The 19,689-nt window shown below is 32.7% G+C and overlaps 4 protein-coding genes across 4 annotated transcripts; 1 reads left to right on the top strand and 3 right to left on the bottom strand.

The window, feature by feature from the left end:
- Nucleotides 1-1,534: 1,534 nt before the first annotated feature.
- On the bottom strand, nucleotides 1,535-2,197 carry TRIADDRAFT_26703 (uncharacterized protein; the record flags this gene model as incomplete). The annotated part of the gene is made up of 2 exons (XM_002113526.1): nucleotides 1,535-1,826; nucleotides 1,908-2,197. 2 exons carry the CDS (start codon nucleotides 2,195-2,197, stop codon nucleotides 1,535-1,537), a joined length of 582 nt encoding a protein of 193 aa, XP_002113562.1.
- Nucleotides 2,198-3,937: 1,740 nt separating this feature from the next.
- On the top strand, nucleotides 3,938-11,362 carry TRIADDRAFT_57101 (uncharacterized protein; the record flags this gene model as incomplete). The annotated part of the gene is made up of 31 exons (XM_002113154.1): nucleotides 3,938-4,033; nucleotides 5,186-5,254; nucleotides 5,348-5,401; nucleotides 5,536-5,609; nucleotides 5,700-5,829; nucleotides 5,950-6,000; nucleotides 6,152-6,207; nucleotides 6,303-6,408; nucleotides 6,484-6,587; nucleotides 6,684-6,781; nucleotides 6,874-6,932; nucleotides 7,025-7,120; nucleotides 7,317-7,409; nucleotides 7,507-7,803; nucleotides 7,886-7,933; nucleotides 8,031-8,066; nucleotides 8,138-8,252; nucleotides 8,418-8,446; nucleotides 8,522-8,579; nucleotides 8,657-8,849; nucleotides 8,912-8,993; nucleotides 9,083-9,196; nucleotides 9,434-9,473; nucleotides 9,560-9,656; nucleotides 9,743-10,022; nucleotides 10,109-10,199; nucleotides 10,280-10,384; nucleotides 10,472-10,575; nucleotides 10,997-11,065; nucleotides 11,139-11,198; nucleotides 11,273-11,362. The coding sequence occupies 31 exons, from the start codon at nucleotides 3,938-3,940 to the stop codon at nucleotides 11,360-11,362; spliced, it is 2,994 nt and encodes a 997-aa protein (XP_002113190.1).
- Nucleotides 11,363-11,923: 561 nt separating this feature from the next.
- Nucleotides 11,924-14,218, bottom strand: TRIADDRAFT_57102 (uncharacterized protein; the record flags this gene model as incomplete). Its single annotated transcript, XM_002113527.1, has 1 exon — nucleotides 11,924-14,218. One exon carries the CDS (start codon nucleotides 14,216-14,218, stop codon nucleotides 11,924-11,926), a length of 2,295 nt encoding a protein of 764 aa, XP_002113563.1.
- A 2,128-nt stretch (nucleotides 14,219-16,346) lies between these two features.
- On the bottom strand, nucleotides 16,347-18,525 carry TRIADDRAFT_57103 (uncharacterized protein; the record flags this gene model as incomplete). The annotated part of the gene is made up of 5 exons (XM_002113528.1): nucleotides 16,347-16,419; nucleotides 16,532-16,674; nucleotides 16,744-16,794; nucleotides 17,045-17,085; nucleotides 18,513-18,525. The coding sequence occupies 5 exons, from the start codon at nucleotides 18,523-18,525 to the stop codon at nucleotides 16,347-16,349; spliced, it is 321 nt and encodes a 106-aa protein (XP_002113564.1).
- Nucleotides 18,526-19,689: the final 1,164 nt, after the last annotated feature.

Below are 19,689 nucleotides of genomic sequence, written 5' to 3' on the forward strand. Positions count from 1 at the left end.
ATTTATCTAGTGTTAGAACTACCATCAGGACTGCTACACTACTACTCATAATTTGGGGATTTTTATTGTTGTTGTTGTTAGTACTGCACAGTACTGTATTCATACCAATTTACTGTACTGTACTGTACTGTATTTCGGTTACGTAACTGCGACAATCAGCTTTGGAAAGTACAGTTAGAACAAAATCATTAACGCTGCTATTACTGCATACGAATACTAGGGACTTTTCCATAATTATAAAATAATTTTATCCAGAAGTACCTGATTATTGAATTATCTATACGTGCAGTATACGGTATAGAAAAAAGCTGCATCATATATTGCAGGCGCTGCCCTATTCAATGATAATTACTGTATGCAATTCTGGCTCTGCTAATATACTGTATGTAATAATCACTACTGAAGCCTTGAGTTACGGCAGAGATTTCAATGGAAGCCATAGATAGAAAATATAGTTTTATCTTTGTTCAATCATGACAGTCATACAGCAATACCCAATCAGGCTTAACTACAGAAACTGCTCTTAAAGTACTGAAATTAGTGATTTTATGCATCTTATCCTTTGCATCAAGCTCGTATGGCCAATCATATCGACTATTGTACACTGTACAGTAGAGGCTATTTTAAGCACCTTGTGCAGGACCGCTAATATCTGTAAGGAATAAAACCAGTAAAGCATCGTGATGGACTACGTAGTAACCCATAATCAAAATTAATACTGTAATTATTTATCAATACAGTACAGTGACTTCAAATTTATTTGCCAATTACCGCCTATACAAGTGTAATCGATTCGACGGTATCATAAAAACTCATAATCAGACAAGGCAAGATGCATCATAATTCATAATCGTAAATTCCAGCTTATTTACCGTAGTATGCAATTATACAGTATACCATCTGTCGTAGGTTTGACAAGATGAATACTGAGAATATCAAGACACTAATGTATATTCGCATACTTTATTAAAATTGTTAATGCTGTAGAATTTTGATGTGGCTTTTCTATCCAAGAGTAATGTTAATTTCTCCATTAAGCGTATGCAGAAAGCAAACACTAATCTTTGTACATGATACATATATATATCATGTATTATATAATACAGTACTCATATGTATTAAGTAACAAAAGTTGGAGATTATGCAAAATAGAGAATGCAAATCTCGACCTATTGAAAAATCCTCAGCAGGGACTGAAATTGCATGGCAAACCTGTAATAAACTAAAATGCTTACACAGTATATAATGCATTACATTCTTGACTCATGATCAGATGACACCAATAACAATAAATACAAAAATTGAAGAAAAACTCATTTAATAGTTGCTTTCGTTTTATGGAATCAAACCTGCATTCATTGAGAACTAGAAATTAAAGACTCATTGTACGTGAATTTAAAATTATAAAGCGATCTTTCCTTCCCATAGTTTTGTCAATTTATAAGTACGACATCAAGTGTTCTCATCATCGGTTTTTTGTGTCTCTGTCGTATCTACCAATATACAGATCTGGAGATGAATAAAAGTACACCATCTAAGAAATGCCTTCAATGACATGAAAGAAATGATAAACTTCTTCTTTATCATAAACTGCAACTTCCGTAAAACAAACAGCACACTGCACAGGATGATATATTGCATCATTCTCTCCGAGCGTTGTTGAGCAAGGATTCCCCTCATTTGTTTCTGTATTATCCAAATTGACATTTCTTTTCTTCTTTCTACGACGGCTCTGCTTTTTATTAGCATATCGTAACGTTTGTTCTGTAAGAACATTGCAATTCGAAACAAACATTGCTCGAAATTGATCCTTGTATGTATCATGTCTGTAAAAGAATATTTTCAATACAAAGATCGGTTAAAGTCCATGTGAACAACAGGAGGGACATAACAGACGAATTACAAACCTCTGGCAATCCCTTGTCAAAATGGACATGCAAGATGGACAGCTTAGTACCATATCACTATTTTGATTTTGAGATATCCTTTTTGAGTAATTATTGTTTACTTGAAGATTTGGTGTTTCCTTCCGAGATTTCACCCACAATTCGTTATCGTCATCGATATTTGGGTCATAAAATAATTCATCATTTGATAATTTCTTCAATTTTTTCTTTTTTTTATCTACAATATAACCAAGGAATTGCAGCAGCAATGTAGAACATGAATTAGAAAATATTTTCCAGGTTGCTTGCATGCTTCTATAATGATAGTCGCAAGACATAAAATGCTATGTATGCTACTATACCGTTAGGTTTCGTCTGCCACTGCTCCGAATCCGAATCGAAGTAAATATCGTCATAATAGGGATCTTGCGTCTGATCTTGATCTTTTTTCGATGGTAAAGGTGTGTTGCTGACATCTTCTGACTTTCTATCATCTGTGGCTGGTATTGAACTTTTAAAATTATTTTCAGATCGACTTCGACTGTTGCAGATTAGATCTTGATGGCTAGAGGCCGTCTTGTGGGCCATTGATTTGAAAGATTTCTCTGCTAAGTGCAGATAATTGTATATCATCTCGTTGCTGCAGTTTGTATCGTTGACTTCGCTAGCGAGAGCACGGTCTTGCAGCTTTTCAATGTTGTCAAATTCGTCGTTGCTAACCCAAAATTACGCATACGTATTAGTTTCTATCCGCTAAACTAAACAAAGCGACTGTCGTAATATTCAATTAATTAATCGAACAAATAGTTGATATGGTACTGAATCTGTGCCTTGTCAAGTACTGTAGAAGTAATGCAATCGATGCAAAGATGATTACTATTACCCCAGATTCAGGACGCAATTGCTAACCGGTATCCCAGTAAACCGCAAATGTTACAAAATAGGCTCCACAGCACAATCGCAGAACGTATTTGCACACAAGTTCATTGCAACTAACTGTTACATAAACTGATTATACTGTACAGTAATTACCTATTTTCAAAGTAGCTTGTGGTATACATATATTTTTTATTATATAAATTTTATGAAATCTGTATGTCGATGCACCCGAGGTGAATTAATCGACAAAGTCTGCAGCTATTCATGCTAAATTTACCCAGGTAGTACGTACCTATGCTCGCTAGCAATTTCGTCGACATCACTGTCTTCGTCAATTTCGTATCCATCATAAGTATAGCTTGTAAAATTGGACATAGTTTATTCTAATATTCCTTATTATCTTTCCGGTCTTACAACATTGAGTTTTATTTCCTTTTGATTTTACGTGAAACTTTTTGCAAAGGACACGAAGGAAGTTGCTGCTGCCGCTTCAGTGGATAGTTGAAACTTAAACTTGAACTACAGTACTACGTGTAGAGGAAGATCTAGACTGAGCACTCTTGGACGGACAGACATTTTCGGCCTCATCTCGTCAAAATATAGTGCCAAACACTTCGTTATGGCAGTACTTTAAAGTATGCAGTCGGCTGATTTTGAATTGACCGATATTTTCTCAATTAACTAATATTGCATTGAATCTTATTATCAGTTACAAAGTTCTGCTTGAAAACACTTATATAAGATCATGGACACTATTTAAATTAGTACCAGTGATTTAGAAAACAGACACGGAAGGTCCATACTAAGTAGTCATTTTTGGATATTTGCGGCCTGATTTGGTAAGAAAAGTCCGTCTGTCTGAGCGAGAGTGATCAGTCCAGGTCTTCTTCTAGTTACTACAGTATACAGTACTGTACTGTACAGTACATTATGATTTTGAATCTCGTAATCATTGTACTGTACATTGTAGCTTTCAAGACTCATACTATACGCACTACACACTCAGTGCACGGTATGAGTCTGTATAAGGTACAGTACAGGTACCTACGTTCTGGTTGCATTACTATAGTAGCTGCAGATTGACCCAAAGTCTGGTCAATTCGTTCATCATTGCGTTCAATGTACTTCAGCGTATAGGAGAATCTACTCATTGGATCGCATACTCTACGAAGATGGCGGCGGTTGTTGGTGAAGATAACAAGCGTAAGAACACTGCAGAAATGAGTTCGATGGATGCCAAAGAAGATGAAAATTCGATTTCAGATCGAGTAAGTATAACCACACCTAGCTAATTTCACGATATAGCATCGCTATCATGCGTTATACCTGGATCAATGATCTTCAAGTCATTACACGCTCTATTAATGCTAAATGAAAGCATTTTCTAGCATGAAATTTCATTTCATATTCCATTGAATCACTTTTTTAAACTGGAAAATATCTTTATAGTGTCTTTCTATATCATATGAAATTAGTATAGATGAGATTCATATCAACCTATTGATACGCCGCTGGATTATCGTTAATCAAATATACAAGATTCATTTTAGTTGGCCGCACTCGAGCACGATAGGAACATTGCTCGTATGCTGTTTGATACTGTACACAGATTCGTATGTTGTATAACTCTACTTGTATATACGATATAATAATGCATGTATGATTGAGGTCCGAACGGCATCTCAGTGGTTACAATAATTATTAGAGATAGTAAGTCACTGGTTTTAAATTTTTCATACATTTATCTATTTGTAAATGGGATATTAAGACTTTGCAGAAGGTATTTTATTGCACTGATCAATTAGCGTTGTACTATACAATGTACAATATGTACATGACAATTTATTATACAGAAGCTAACTTTAATATTATAATTTAGTTAAACTATTGTTTATTTCGTCAGTCTATACGAAGATGCATTGCTGTACGCTACTCAATGAAAGCAAACCAAAATTTCGTTTCACAATACAGTACTGATGGATTGAATTCTTGCTTATTTTAGTACTATAATGTTAATTCTATAAGGTAGAGCAGTTGAGGAATAACTATGTAATTATTATCCAAGATCCCTAAAAACTAGAAATTAATTTATAGAATGCTATATCAATATGGGTATATATACGCACGCATATATGCAAGCACTGCATAACAGTATGCAACTATGTTATTGGTACTTTTAATTTATAAAAAATGTGATATTTATACTTGCACTATTTACACCTATGGATATCTATATTAAATACAGCATATATGCAATTGTGCAATATATCAACAGATATACACGTATGGCATAGTTACAGGGGTAACTATACACATTTATGATACTAAATATTGTCTTTCAACTATCGCGTAATTATTAGCTATTACAGGAATTCTACTGCGGTAAAGACAGTAATAGATAATTCCTTTTCATCATATAGGTCATTGAATTAATGAATAGAGCTCAACTGGAAACAGATGCAAAAGAAAAATTAGTTTATCTTAAGCAGGTAAGAAGATAGATATTACTCGATATATGTAATACGGCTTTGAAGATTAATATTATATACTATTTTAATTAATACATTAACCATTTATTTTAGATCCAAGAACTGGTTATCATGAAAGATTCCGCTTTACTGGACAGCTTTTTAGATGTAAGCATTAAACACAATAATTTGAAACTTATCTAAGTTATGCTTCTAGCTAAGCTATCGTACACAGACAATATTTGATGTGATTGTTATACTTATTTAAATGGTATATTGTATCTGCATTTTAAAATTTGTAGGAAATGTTAGCTTTTCAACATGAAAAGTCTGCTGATGTTCAAAAATTTATTCTTGGATTTCTTGAAGAAGCATGGTAAAAATTACTATACGATCTTGTCTGATAGGTGATACGATATCAATATATAATGTGGTCTTTTTTATATTTAATCTCTTCAAATTTTAGCAAAAAGGACGAATTCCTTTGCAGCAAAGTTGTATATCCTTTGGCGTACTTACTGTACGATCAAGATAATGTGCAAGTTACCAAACGAGCAATTCAATGTAACCTCAATCTATACCGTATAGCCTTTAAGGTATCACAATCATTGTAATTGGTAAAATAACGATTGAAGCCAACAGCAATAATTAGTTGTATCAGTGGTGATAGTATAAATGTATGATATTGATTTTTCGTTGTTAAAAAATTCTTACAGTTTATCGCAACTAAGAAAGCGGCCAGTGATGATTTATTGCATATATGGGAGGTAACTAAATGTGATCCTATTCGTATGACAAAAATAAATTAGGTTCATCTTATTATATGTTGTTTGCAGCATTAATATAATAAATAAGCCGTGTATAATTGACCCATAAAATTTTTTATTATAATTTTATTTCTGTTGCTTCAATTTTAAGCAATTTTGTGATATGAAAACATACATCATTTCTTTAACCCAACATGAAAATACTGGGTACGTATGAAAAAAAATTTTATCAACTATTGATTTTGCATAGTTTTTGCATTAAAATCAAAGTTTTCTTGCTATTTCCTTCTCTTATTTGCTAGTGTAAGAACAAGTGCTCTAAAATACTGCGAAATGATAGTTCTTACTCAAAGTATTAAAGGCGGTATTACTACTTCAACTAAGCCTGATGATATTTCTCTTGATATGGTTGGTAATGAGTACATTCACTTCTTAGCTTTACGGGCTTTTATCAATATTTTGGAATCTATTATGTTATATTAGTTGTCCACTACGCATCCTATAATGGATTTTAGCAAATTAAAAGACGAAGCAAAATCTATTTTAACCTTTTTAACTGATTTAACATTATCACATAAGATAAACCAGTAAGTATTCTATTCTAAAATTATCTTAGTACTAACATTGTGGCGATAGGGTGCTAAGATAATTGTTATTAATTGATTTTAATTTGCCTATCTCAGTACAAATTTATTGCCATGTGTTGGGTCGTTAGCAATTATTGCTCGTATGAGACCAATGCACTTTGGAATTATAATAGCCTGTCTGGAATCATTAAATGGTATACTTATCACATCTAAATTAATATAGAAAAGCTTTAGAAAATTATTAAATTATGATAATATAAGCATACGTACCAATTTCCCTTTGCAGCAAATTTACCGCCAACTCTTAGCAAATCTCAAGTTAGCAATCTGCGAAAACACTTAAAAGTAAACATTGCTTTTGCTAGTTGCTTTTCTGCTTCCATAAATTACATTAATGACTATCGTTCTATCTAATACCATTAATTGATATTGAATAGATACAATTTATGACACTTCTTAAAAATCCGGTTTCTATCGAGTACCAGTCGGTATTAGCGGCTATTTTATCAGATCTTGGTGTCACAGGGAATGAGGTTAGTTATACTGGCTGATTATCTAATATTTAATATTGGATTAATAATCTTAATGAACAAGAGACTATGTATCCGATAAAAATATAATTTTTTAATAGATTTCAAGAAACCTACCCAAAATTCATGCCACTGAATCGCTAAAAAGAAGTTCTATGTAAATAATGAGCTATTATCATAATCTGTATTAATTTTTAAGGTTGTAAATCGTGCGAAATTACGTATCAAACTGAATTCTCTTTATAGTACCGATCTAGATAGCGAGCGACCTCCTAAAAAGTTACGGATAGGAGTTAGTACATTTATTTAAGTTGTCTAGCCTTAACATATCGATTATGAGACAAAGAATTTGATGCCTTAGCTCATAGTACGGTTATATATTACACCAGGAGAACAGAACTTCAGACGCAAAAATTACCGATATTAAGATTGAGTCTGGATCAATCGAAATAAACAGAACTGCAGAAGAAATAATTCAAAAGCTAAATTCGAATGAAACCGTAGTCAATCTGGTTTTTGCTAGTATTCATCGACTACCTAATCGGATGCCCTCAATATTTCAAGACTGTCATACACCTATCGTATCTGCTGGAAGTAAAATTCAAATAGCTCACTTAGCTAGATTACTAGCAACTCAAATGCTTTCTACAGACAATAGTAATATTGAAAGCAGTGAAAGTGACATGGTACGTCCTATAATATTAGTGTTAGCTCTGTTCATACATTGGATTATAAATTTATTTAATACAGATATTTATAATAACTTAGATGCCTACTTTGAGGGATGTAAAATCTGAATATCCGCGGTCTATCAAAGTAAGATTATTTTATAGTCTTTCGTTACATGCTCATATGTTAAACATAACGATTTTTATTTCTCTTTTTACTTTAATCCATAAAAAAAATTACCTAGATTGCCGGCTTAAAAGAGAAACATTCTGAATCTACGGTAAGATGGCAATAATTTATCTTAGATAAAGCCTCATTTCCTGATTACATCACTACGATTAATTATTACAGCGATCTAGGAAAATTAAGCAGTTTAGCTTAAGTAGTTTGGTAAATTACAACATGAATATTGGAGAAAAGCAAGCACTGTCTTTGAGTGCTTTTGAAAGAATGCTGAAAGGCGAAGGTTTGTAGGATTTTAGAATATGACTGCGCTTCAGATAGCACCAAATAACTAAAACTTTATTTGCCATTAAAGAAACATCGAGACTATCTACTGCTGTAGATTTTATAATATTTAATTCTTGAGCATCCAAAAATGTTCTAATCACGCTCTTCCTCGTATATTTAGAAAATGCTCATCATGCTGGTATGGCACTGGTAAGGATGATTATAGATTTTACTGTTACCTTTATGCAGTCGTACTTATATTTGATATTTATCATTTATTAACAGGAACGGATTCAAGTTTTAGTGGGCTTAGCAACTCAGCTGCGAGGCGAAGTGGCAAATGGTAAATGAAAGCTGTTTGATGTAACACTAATTTATTTAAAGTCTTTAATCATACTAATTTCATACCGTTTTGTGTAGCTTTCAGAAATTATATATTTGAAGATATCAGAGGTCGCTTTGAACTGGCGTGCACATGGCTTACGAAAGAGTACTTGCTGTCACTTGCAGCTTCTAGCCAGAGTACTGAAATCAAAAACGATAATGATGGCTACAGCCAGTGCTTAGCCGAGATACTGAAAGAATTAACGGATAAATTAGATAAGGAAGATAAGTAAGTTTATCTCTTTTAAAATCGTATTCTGTCTGGATTTAATCTTATCCATTCTATTTTAGACTTTTCACCCATTTCTGTCTTGAGATACCTCGATTCACATCTGTAGCTTATAAAGTGATCGAAGATTATAGCAAGAATGAGGTCTACCAGCTAATATACCATCATTATCAGCTGTGCTTCGTAAAAATATTTGATCGATCTCATAGTTTTTTGTCTTTTTCTTATTTTAGGGTTCTTCTAAATTAGGATTGAGTACTATGTATGAATTAATACTTCGAAGGCCAGTTACAAAAGCTCCTTTAATGCAGAAATTACTAGATTTAACTGTTTTCGAAAATGAGCAGGTAGCGCATGCCGAAAAAAATACTTACTGTTAATAAAATTCGATTCTAATCCCTCTAGCTTTTAGTAGAAATTCTATGATTATATCATTAATAGATCCAACTTCAGGCTTCTCATGTAGTGAAGAAATTATATAATAAAGCAGAACTTGCACCAATTATAGAGGCAAGTTCTAAATTATCAGATTTACTTTAGAAGTTATTTTAAAATAGTTATATTTGTTTTTCATACTTTATCAGCGACGTGCATTGGAAAATCTGGAGATGGTTTTACAAATCGGTATTTTTTTTCTATGTTTGTAGTTTAAGATAATATTCCTTAGCAATCTTAACGCTTATTTTGTCTATGTCTGAACTTCTTTTAAGGCGACAATCAATCCAACCAATGGAGTGAAGATTCCATCAAAATGCATATGTCACTATTCATGTCACTCTTGCCCAAAAATCATGTTATCATTCACAAGTCTGTTAATATTAAAGATCAGTTAAATACAGATATTGAAATCGATTAAAGACAAATAATTAATTTTTAAAATATTTTCTCTTTAGTTTAGCTAATATGTACGGAAAAGCAACATCAAATGTGAAGCGAGTCATTTTAAGACAAATAGAACATCCTATTCGCAATATTGGAATGTCTTCACCGGAGCTATTGAAGTTTTTCGAACAAGTACCTTCTGGTACTGAGACTTTACTAACAAGAATTTTATATATTTTCACGGATAAGAGTATGCCAAGTCAAGAATTAATTCGTAAAGTTCGTGAGGCTTACTATGGGAAGAAATTAGATGTTCGTGCATTGATTCCCATCATAAATGGTCTGGAAAAGGTTAAAAGTGAATTAAGTCTGTAGCTATTGATTGATTGATTTTATGCCTAAAAAAATGAATTAAAAATGTGAAATTTTAATTTTAGAGTGAAGTCATTGGAGCTTTACCTAAGTTAATGAAGCAATCAGCGAAGGTCGTTAAAGAAGTCATTACGCGACTTATAAATCCATTCTCAGGTAGGGCTATTTCTTTCCCGTTAAGGTATACCATCACAAACGACGATTTCCAATTTTATTGCTATAATCTTGCAATTAAGATGTAGAAGAATCTGTCGGTCCTCGGCAGACGAGTCCTTTAACTCCGTCTGAGTTGTTATTAGCCTTACATCAAATAGAGGATGATGTTAAGTCGGCTATCAAAGGTATTCTGCGGCATTGGATGTAGTTCATTTGCAATTCGTATGCATGTCAAAAAGACTAAAATTGAGCTTTATACTTTATAGCTATAGGTTTTTGTTTAAGTGAGAAAAGTACATTTACCCAAGAAGTTTTAGCTGGTGTTTTACAGCAAATGTTAGAACGTACTACTATCCCGATTTTGTTCATGAGGACGGTAAGTTGTGTCATATACAATCGTATGCAGGTATACATTTTGATCATGCAAATAATTAAATTCATCATATAATCACTTCAGGTAATACAAACTCTACAATCCTACCCGAAATTAATATCGTTTGTGATGAATGTATTATCTAGGCTGATTACAAAGCAGGTTAAATAGTAAAGCCCTTAATGATCTTCACTACCATAAAATTAATAGACTGATATTATAATTTCTTTTTCTGCACCTAGATCTGGAAGCAAACTAAAGTTTGGCAGGGCTTTATAAAGTGTTGTCAGGCTAGCTATATGTAGTATTTAAATTTGTTATCAGTTTTATATTGTAATTATTAGCTTTTACGGATGGCATAAATTAATGTCAAGGATGTCTTCAAAAATTTTATATTTTTATATTCAATTTGTTGCATTTGTAGATTACAACGCCACAATCATACCCGGTCTTACTACAGCTCCCAGCACATCAGTTAGAAAGTGTTTTTCAGGTACTCACTAACTCAATTTGGGTTCTGTTGAAATATGGCGCTTTAATATTATTTTTTCCTGATTAACGTTTAGATTGCTCCGTCTTTACAACACAATCTTAGGCAACACATTAATCTCCTAACACTAAATCAGGTTCGTAAATACTATGAAAACAGATTTGTAGTTCGTTAAATGTTGCATTAATCGAAAAATATTTCATCTTATAGAGAGCGCATATACCGCAGTCGCTCTTATTTACCATTGAAAATTACGTAGTAGAGAATGGGAAAGAAAGCCACGATAACAAAGAGACTTGATAATGATATAGAAGAACTGATTTTATTTATTCTGTGATTGATGAAATCAATACATCATGAATATTCTACATTTCAAATCGAATCATAGATTATATAGTTTGCAGTACTTTCTTATAGCAAATTGTTGTAAAGTCTTATTTGTGATGCTTTAGTAGAATATATTTAAGTTTTTCATGGAACGATGTAACTCTAGGATAAGTTATGAATGCAAATTCCTGAAGAACGTTTCTACAGAGTTCTGTGAACTTTTAACTCTTCAACGACAAATAAGCCGTAAAATTTTTTATATATTATAAGAGATATACGTACATTACACTCCTGTACATTACCATCCTGTAATCAAATGTTATAAACTTTCTGCCGAGTTTAAAAAGTTTGTAAGTAGGTACAAGAATAATAGTTTATGAATCATGTAATCTGTTAACATGTTTATAATAGTAGAAATTGAACACTTTATTCTATTTCAACTACCCGACAATTTAAAACATTAAATTAAAATAGTTCTTTATAAGAATTATAGTATGCCTTTATTGTGAACCGTTTGCTTTATCGATCTGATACCTAACAATGATCAACTTGATGATCTCGCTGATCATTTGAGGTAGTTTCCATAATATCTACAGACCTGTTACCATCTAGACTTAGATGATCTATCGGTGGTGATGGCTTTACAACTTTAATTTTGTAGTACTTTACTAATATAATAATAAAAATGACAATTAAAGTTACTAGGACTGTCATACAGGCTATAACTATTGACCAAACTGCCAACGTGGACAGTGCGGGAGTTATGGAAGTTGGAGTTGGTGTAGGACTCGAATAGTTAGATCTTTTAGTCACCCTACTGTTGATAAATGTAATTCTTTGACCGTTAGGAAACAAGAATTGCGTCGTATTGACTGGGGGACTAGTATTAGAACGCTTCTTTCGATTTAATCTATAATTTACGCTAGAGTCGAAATTATTATGATACAGAAACTGCATTATGTAATCCATGCGATCATGATACAGTAAAAAATTAAGTTTAGTTATAGTATCTGTTACAGCTTTTGGTAATAAACTAAGATCTAAGTTATCGCGATACCGGTTAAAGTTAATAATAACAGTATGCCAGTTAACACCAGGCCTAAGGATGATATTATGTGATGAATTGCCCGTTATAACTACAATCATTCGTTTATGATCAACATGCAAACTTTGATTTTTAAAACTGTGAAATATTGTAATCGGAAGTGTCTTATCTGTTCTAGTTTTAATTAATTTTAAATTGAAATTAATAGGATCAAAATTATGTATCCTTAACTTATCTTGTTCATTATTAACCACTTTAATGTCGGCGTGTATAGCACTAGTGTGATTATTTATAATATGAAGAGAAAATATAGTATCTTGCTGAACAGTCATAAATCTTCCAGGTATTATAACACCTTTCGAATCAGTAGTATAGATGAAAGGGCCTTTTAATAGTATTTGATTGAATATCAAATTACCGCTTGCTGTGCCATCGATTAAATCTTGCCCAAATGAAAAGGTTGAAAAGTGAAAGGTGTTATTTAGCCCGGTAAATATTTCACAAGCTGGGCTACTTATTATTTGCATATTTCCTTGAGCACCTAAAATTTGATTGTTCCTACTTTGACCAAAAGCGATTTTTTGGCTGTATTGATCTGTTGTAATTACTGTTTCAATAGTGGATTGATTTAAAATATCTTGAAAAGTCCAGTCATTTCCATAGTGACTTAAGATGGATCGATCTCTAACCGATGGATTAAAAAATTGAAACAGGGGTACTGGGCCGCTGATAGAAATAATGACTTTGCTCATGCCAGCTGTAGGTATTTGATGAGATAATTTAGAGAAAGCTGTTACTTGATCTGTTATAATCCTAGCCCATGAAATCATCTTGCAAAGATCGGAAAGCGATAATAACTGATCTACGTTATGATGAAATAGAGCCTTAATAATTAGATGAATATACCCAAGTTGATCTACATTATCGATCAATAACCTGTTGTATGTATCTATAGTTAAAATGCCTGGAATATTAAGCAATTGATCAATACTTTGATTTAAACCGTAATGAAAATTATAATTTGAAAACTGATTACGTCCATTAGGTGACAGAAACGTGTAAACAAGAGATAAACTCAGTAATTGCCCAGCCGTTATCCGTTTAAACGTTTTAAGATGCATGTGAAGTTGATTCTTGAGCCAATAGCCTAATCTTGTTAACTGACGATAAAAATGCTTTACTGCAGATGTGGGTAACTGATTAGTTAACATCAAATTGATTATTTTGTTAGCTTGATCCATTTTTAGTGCTGTATGTCCGCAATAAATATCACGGGCAGATTGATCATCAATCCGTAGTATGGTTGAAAAATTAGCAATACCACTTAAGCTCTTCTTTGTAATATGAGCGGATGATAAAGAATACCAAGAATTTAGGTCTAGTTGAGCATTTAAGATAATGTTAGAAGAATTCGGAGGACATGTACAGTTAACTAACGATCGCTGGCTCTTATGATTACATCGAGCGATTAATTTTTCACCAAATAATTTTTCATATAACTGATACCAAATCGTAATATAGACTTGATTTGTCATAGCATATTTAGACTGTGGATGAATACCGCTGATGCCGGAATTGGGTATAATATGATCCAAATCAAAAGATAATCTATCAAGTTGATAGAAGTATACTTGTAATTGCTCTTGATCTTGATGTTGAATTTGAGTTAGAATAGGACACAAAACATGATTTCTATGAATAACTAACGCAGATGTTATTGTTAATTCAGTATTAACCAGAATAAAAATGACTACAGCCCATAAAATGGTACCATAACGAGCCATATTCAGGGAATTTGAACTGATTTTATAAAACGAGTTCAAAATCGTTTGAATTGAATTACCTATGTCATGTGATTGTAGCAGCAAGTAAAGAGGTAGAAAAAGATTCAACAGTCAATAATATAACGTAAATGGTATAAAAAATCTTATAACTCGTTGATAACTAAAAACGAAAGATTAGCTCGCTATTTAAAAAATGGAGTAAAGAAAACAGTACTGAATTCACAACCATATTGCTCCCAAGCTTGGGTAAAAAGAACGTGTCTTTCTACAGGATGGGCTAGTATCTTATTAAATAGCGTAAATAGTGATAATTTCTTATCACGTCGCTTATAATACTGAACCATATGCTTTGAATTAAGGCTAATCAATAGTTCTTTTCCTTAAATCTTATCAAATTATTTATCGATTTAGGCGGATTAACTTAATTATTTAGTGTATTTATATATAAATTTGAAGACCTGGAGTAATTTACATATTTTTCTTACCACGAATCATATTTTCCTACCATTTCGTCGTTATTAAAGGTTATACAATTACAAAAGATGTACATACGTAAATGTGTGACTATTATTAATACTACTGATGCCATAACTAGATATGATGACCTTCATTAATTTGAAACTAGATTTACGTTTCTTATAATAAACAACTATTAGGTCGCTAAATGTTTCTTAATTGTACACGTATATTGAATATAAATGAATCATTCATGATACAAGATTGTAAACATATTGTTTTTTCTGTTACAAGTAGATAGCATAGTTGATATATTAATTATTCGATCGAAGTATATTTAGTACTTCTGATCTGTAAAAATAATAACCAAAAGGATTAGCTAAAGTAAGTAAAATATGAATACTTTTTATGTTCACGGTAGAAGCTTTCTTTCGTCATAGTCCTATGCATAGATAAATGATTGCCCCATACATGTATGCGTGAGGTGCACTTCGAAATTACAAGTAAAAAGGCGTTAAAGTTCTTATAAATGTCTTTCCACATTTTCGGAAATATCGATTTTAAAAGAAGTCGATAATTAGGTGGATTAAATATATTCTTTGATATTGTGCATAGTCAAGTTAACCGTTAGGATCAAATATTAATCTAATAAATTTATTCGATCCCGCTTTATATCTTATGTGTAATCATGCAGTAAAGTTTAAATGTCTAAATAATACGAATTGATTTATATCATTGGTCTTAGTGCAGCAAGAATGAATTTTACTAAAATTATCTTTATGTTGCACGTAGACTATCGTAATACCGTTAGAATAATAACAGAAAAATTGAGATTGACCTTGTGTTAATTCGATTTAAGTCTACTAATATACCCAGTGTGAAAAGTATTTCTAGACTTTATAAGCGATTTTATATAAATAAGTTTAGCTAAATTATGAATAACTTAGCTTATTCTTACTTACTTTAATTAAATACACTATGAACATTGGATATTCATTGACAGAAATAGATCTTAGCCGTAACAATTTGTATAAAAGCGACATACATTAATCTATTAATAGAGCTAAATGTGTGGTCGGGTAACAGGATCATATCTTATGATACGTTACTTAAAATGAGATTGATAAAACTATTACCATACTAATGGTATAATGATTTGTAATCATGACAAGACTACAAGAGCACTAAAAGTAGTAAAACCTCATCCTGTCTAAATAATGTGTCATTACTATATGATGATAATAAATTAATATATGAAATAAACGGTTTTATTGTAATTAATTTCTTTGACGATATTTTCATAAATTTCACATAAGTTAAAGTTTAAATTCGCTCGATACATAACATTACAAAGGCGAGTTAACATTTTAAAGTTAAAGTCAAAGGTGTACCAGAAAATTGATTTAAGATAGCAAACGCTAACATCAATTTTCAAATAGCCACACAAGTCGAAAGAACATGATTATAACAGCTAATGATTTGTACTATCAAATGATACATTAAACGAAGCTTAGTAAACTTAGTAACAAAAAGTTATCTTTAACTACTGGTATGTAAGACTAAAATGACTTATTTTAGCTAATTTATAGTTTCGTACCGTTGCTTCACCAAATATGATGGCTAATAAAAGTTCATACATATGGAATAAGTATAACTGACAGTAAAGTTATTATTACTGTTTTTCCTCAAACTGGGATTTATTTTTCAATAAGTAGGCGGCCGTATATTCGATAGGATTAGGTGGCCTAGATGAAATTTTAAGTATATTATTATTTACTTTAAAGGAGATATCAGCATAAATTATTGTCCAGTATGGTTACTTTAGGTTATAGATCGCATTTCTAATTCAAGTCTTACCGTTCTTTAGCTAATGTTGATAATGCTTGCAATAAGATAGGTACCACAGTTTGATCTAAGTAAGCTCGCGCGGGCAGGGACTGCAAATCTACTTTCTGTTTAACCGGCTTTTCAATAGCTTCTTTCTCACCAGCTACAACTCTCTGTTAACATTTTGATTCTTAGTATCGGATGGAATCATAAAAATTTTCGAGCATATTAAACAGACTTACTAAGACATTCGAACTTAATCCTAGTTCAGCATGTATCGGTTCAGTAGGAAGCTAAGGAGTAAACATTTAAGAGACTAGTTCTTAATTTTCAAATAAATAGGATTGGATAAAAGCTAGAACTACAAGCAAGATCTGCTGGCATTTTAAATTATCTTATGATAGCATGATATTTGTTGATATGCTAAAGATGACAACTGGGCTTATTTAGGGTTAATTATGTTAGGAAAGTAAATGATGATTTACAAGATATTATCTTGCTATAGTGTTGTTGACTTCAGAAAACATTTTATAGCAATCTTACCTCAGTTCCATCATTATTTGCTGGTGTGGCTGATAAATTCTCTATAATAATGAAATATTGAATTATCGCGTGTGAGTAGTAGTGAATTTATCCATTCTATCATGAATTATATTAGGCTAAGGTAAAAAGTTAAGATAACCCCAATACTTTCTTTGCTAGTGTAGATGATTGATTCTCCATAATGATGAAATATTGAATTATCTCTTGATGAATCGTAACAAAACCATCAATCGTATCACGAATTATGTTAGGTTAAAGTAAAAGTTTAAGACAACATCAATGCTCTCTTTGCTGGTATAGTCGATAGATTCTCCATAATGATGAAATATTAAATTATTTCTTAACGAATTATAACAAAATCATTCATTGTATCATGAACTATGTTAGGGCAAAGTAAAAAGTCAAGACGATCCCACTACTATCCTGAAGGAGGATGAATAGAGAAGTAGTCTACTACTTCGGATAAAGTTTCATCTTGGTAACACTATACGCATACTATAAAGCGTAAAGAAATAACTAGTCATCCATTCTATCATGAAATATACTAGATTAAGGTAAAAGTCAGGGCGAGCCATGCAAAAAGATACCATCATTGGCGTTTACGTAGAGCGGATAGAAATTACAAATGATCGAATATATGATGAAACATATTGGACTAAGGTAAAAAGTTAGGACGATTCATGCGGAAATACTATCAATAGCATGTATGTAAAGCCACAGAAATAGATCATTGATATAGAGTGAAATATACGAGACTAGGTAAATACTTTACTATCATTGGGGGTATATGAACAGAGTGATGATCCATTGCGTCCACTAGAGGTTTCATTTTGAGAGCAGTATACAGTATATTGTCAATGGGAGAGAATATGTACATGATTTCTGTTGTCAATTCTAGCTTTAGTAAATCATACGTAGTAAAATATAGTATTGAGTTTAGTTGTACACTACTAGAAAAGCTATATTGTTATTTTCTACTGGTTCACAGTATGCTTGTAGCAAGGCTTTTACAGTAGCATGTCCTTCAGTAATGCGAGTGAGTGTTCGTCCTTTTCCTGTTCAATAAGTTAACACTAACATCACTTGACTATAATAAGATATCTAGCACATCTACCTCGCTAGCTATTACTCTATATAAAGAACTGAATTGAGTAAATAGATGAAAGGCTTGGATAACGACCATTTAAGGTAAATCATATAGCAGTGCTTAGATGAAGTCTATCAATGTTGATTGCAGTTGATGTACAGTAGTAACCACCATTCGTACATTTTATGATCAATGAACAAGTTGGACGTGTAATCTACTAGTTCTACTTAAATGCAGCTATTTTAAAGCTATTACTATGAAATTAGATTAACCCACGATATCAAATAAGTGCATTGATCTCCTTTAATCATTAAAGGAATAACATCAACTTGTTCCAGAGCTCAAAATCCAAGCTACATTTGCTATTGTTGATATTCTTACCTGCATCCGCCATCTTGTTAGATCGATCACTAAGGCACGTGGACAAAATTGGCCAATGGTAGTGGTGTGGATCATGTGATAATTCATCCTTTGCCTATTGGTCCACTTGTACCTTACACGGATGTCGCTTTTGTAAGTATGTTGTAGACGATTGTATGGTACAATACTGTACAGTATGTTACCTACAGTACTGTACACTGTACACTGTACAGTGTACAGTAGTGACGCAGATGTAGAGTCCGAGTGCAGTGGTTCAAGAGCGCTCCACTTGCTCAATTCAAAGAGGGCTGAATGTGACATTGCTTTTGCACAGTGCACTTACAGTACATCAAGAATAATTTCAGTGACTAAAACAGCGATATTGTAGTACAGTATACCGTACAGTCGGAAAAGTGTAGTGAGAACGAAAACACTTAATGCTGCTGAAATGATGTCATTTCTGCTTTCCATCTCTGGTTTCAGTTGAGAGGACTGAGAGGGAGGAGTGCTTTAGAGGCCATTTTTACAGAGTCCAGCCTAATACTCTACCCGCTACTGCATAGGGTCAACTTGGATCAGCTTCTTTATAGAGAGAGAGAGAGCTGGAAATGCAAGCGGAGAGTAATCAAAAAGAGTACGAAAGATCATCACCTAGACAAGATTTGATGTCACTTTTACTACTCAGCCGGTAGCTACAGCAATCAATCATGCTTCTAGCAGTCCCTGATATCAATCGCCATGCACAGTAAATTAATACGCTCGTGTTGGGACAATAAACGAATGCTTTATTGAACGCTAGCTAAGCATTTTAGCTACGTCAGTAGCTCCGTAATGTTGATAAGGTAACTACGCAATGTATTCAACAGGCTCGATCAGATGGGCAGTGGACGAGCATCCAGTTTACACTCAATCTGCTCCTGACACCTTCCTCGCAGACTGATCTAGGCTAAATACGAAAACCTGACAAGTCTGCTACACACTGTGCTTTCAGTCTAACACAGAACGATCAGCGACACGATTCATAAGCTGGAATAAAATCATGCCAGATCCGCTAGTGCATTAGAAGTCGGGTTGGGTTAGAAGGTTGACGACGTCATTTTAATATACTTTCCCCACATAGTAAGCAAAACGTATGACGCCCCTGGTACCTAGTACTCATCAACACTCTGAACAGGTGTAGTTGCAGCACTCAGGGACT

This window comes from Trichoplax adhaerens, genomic scaffold, assembly GCF_000150275.1.
Source record: "Trichoplax adhaerens TRIADscaffold_6 genomic scaffold, whole genome shotgun sequence".
NCBI lineage: Eukaryota > Metazoa > Placozoa > Uniplacotomia > Trichoplacea > Trichoplacidae > Trichoplax > Trichoplax adhaerens.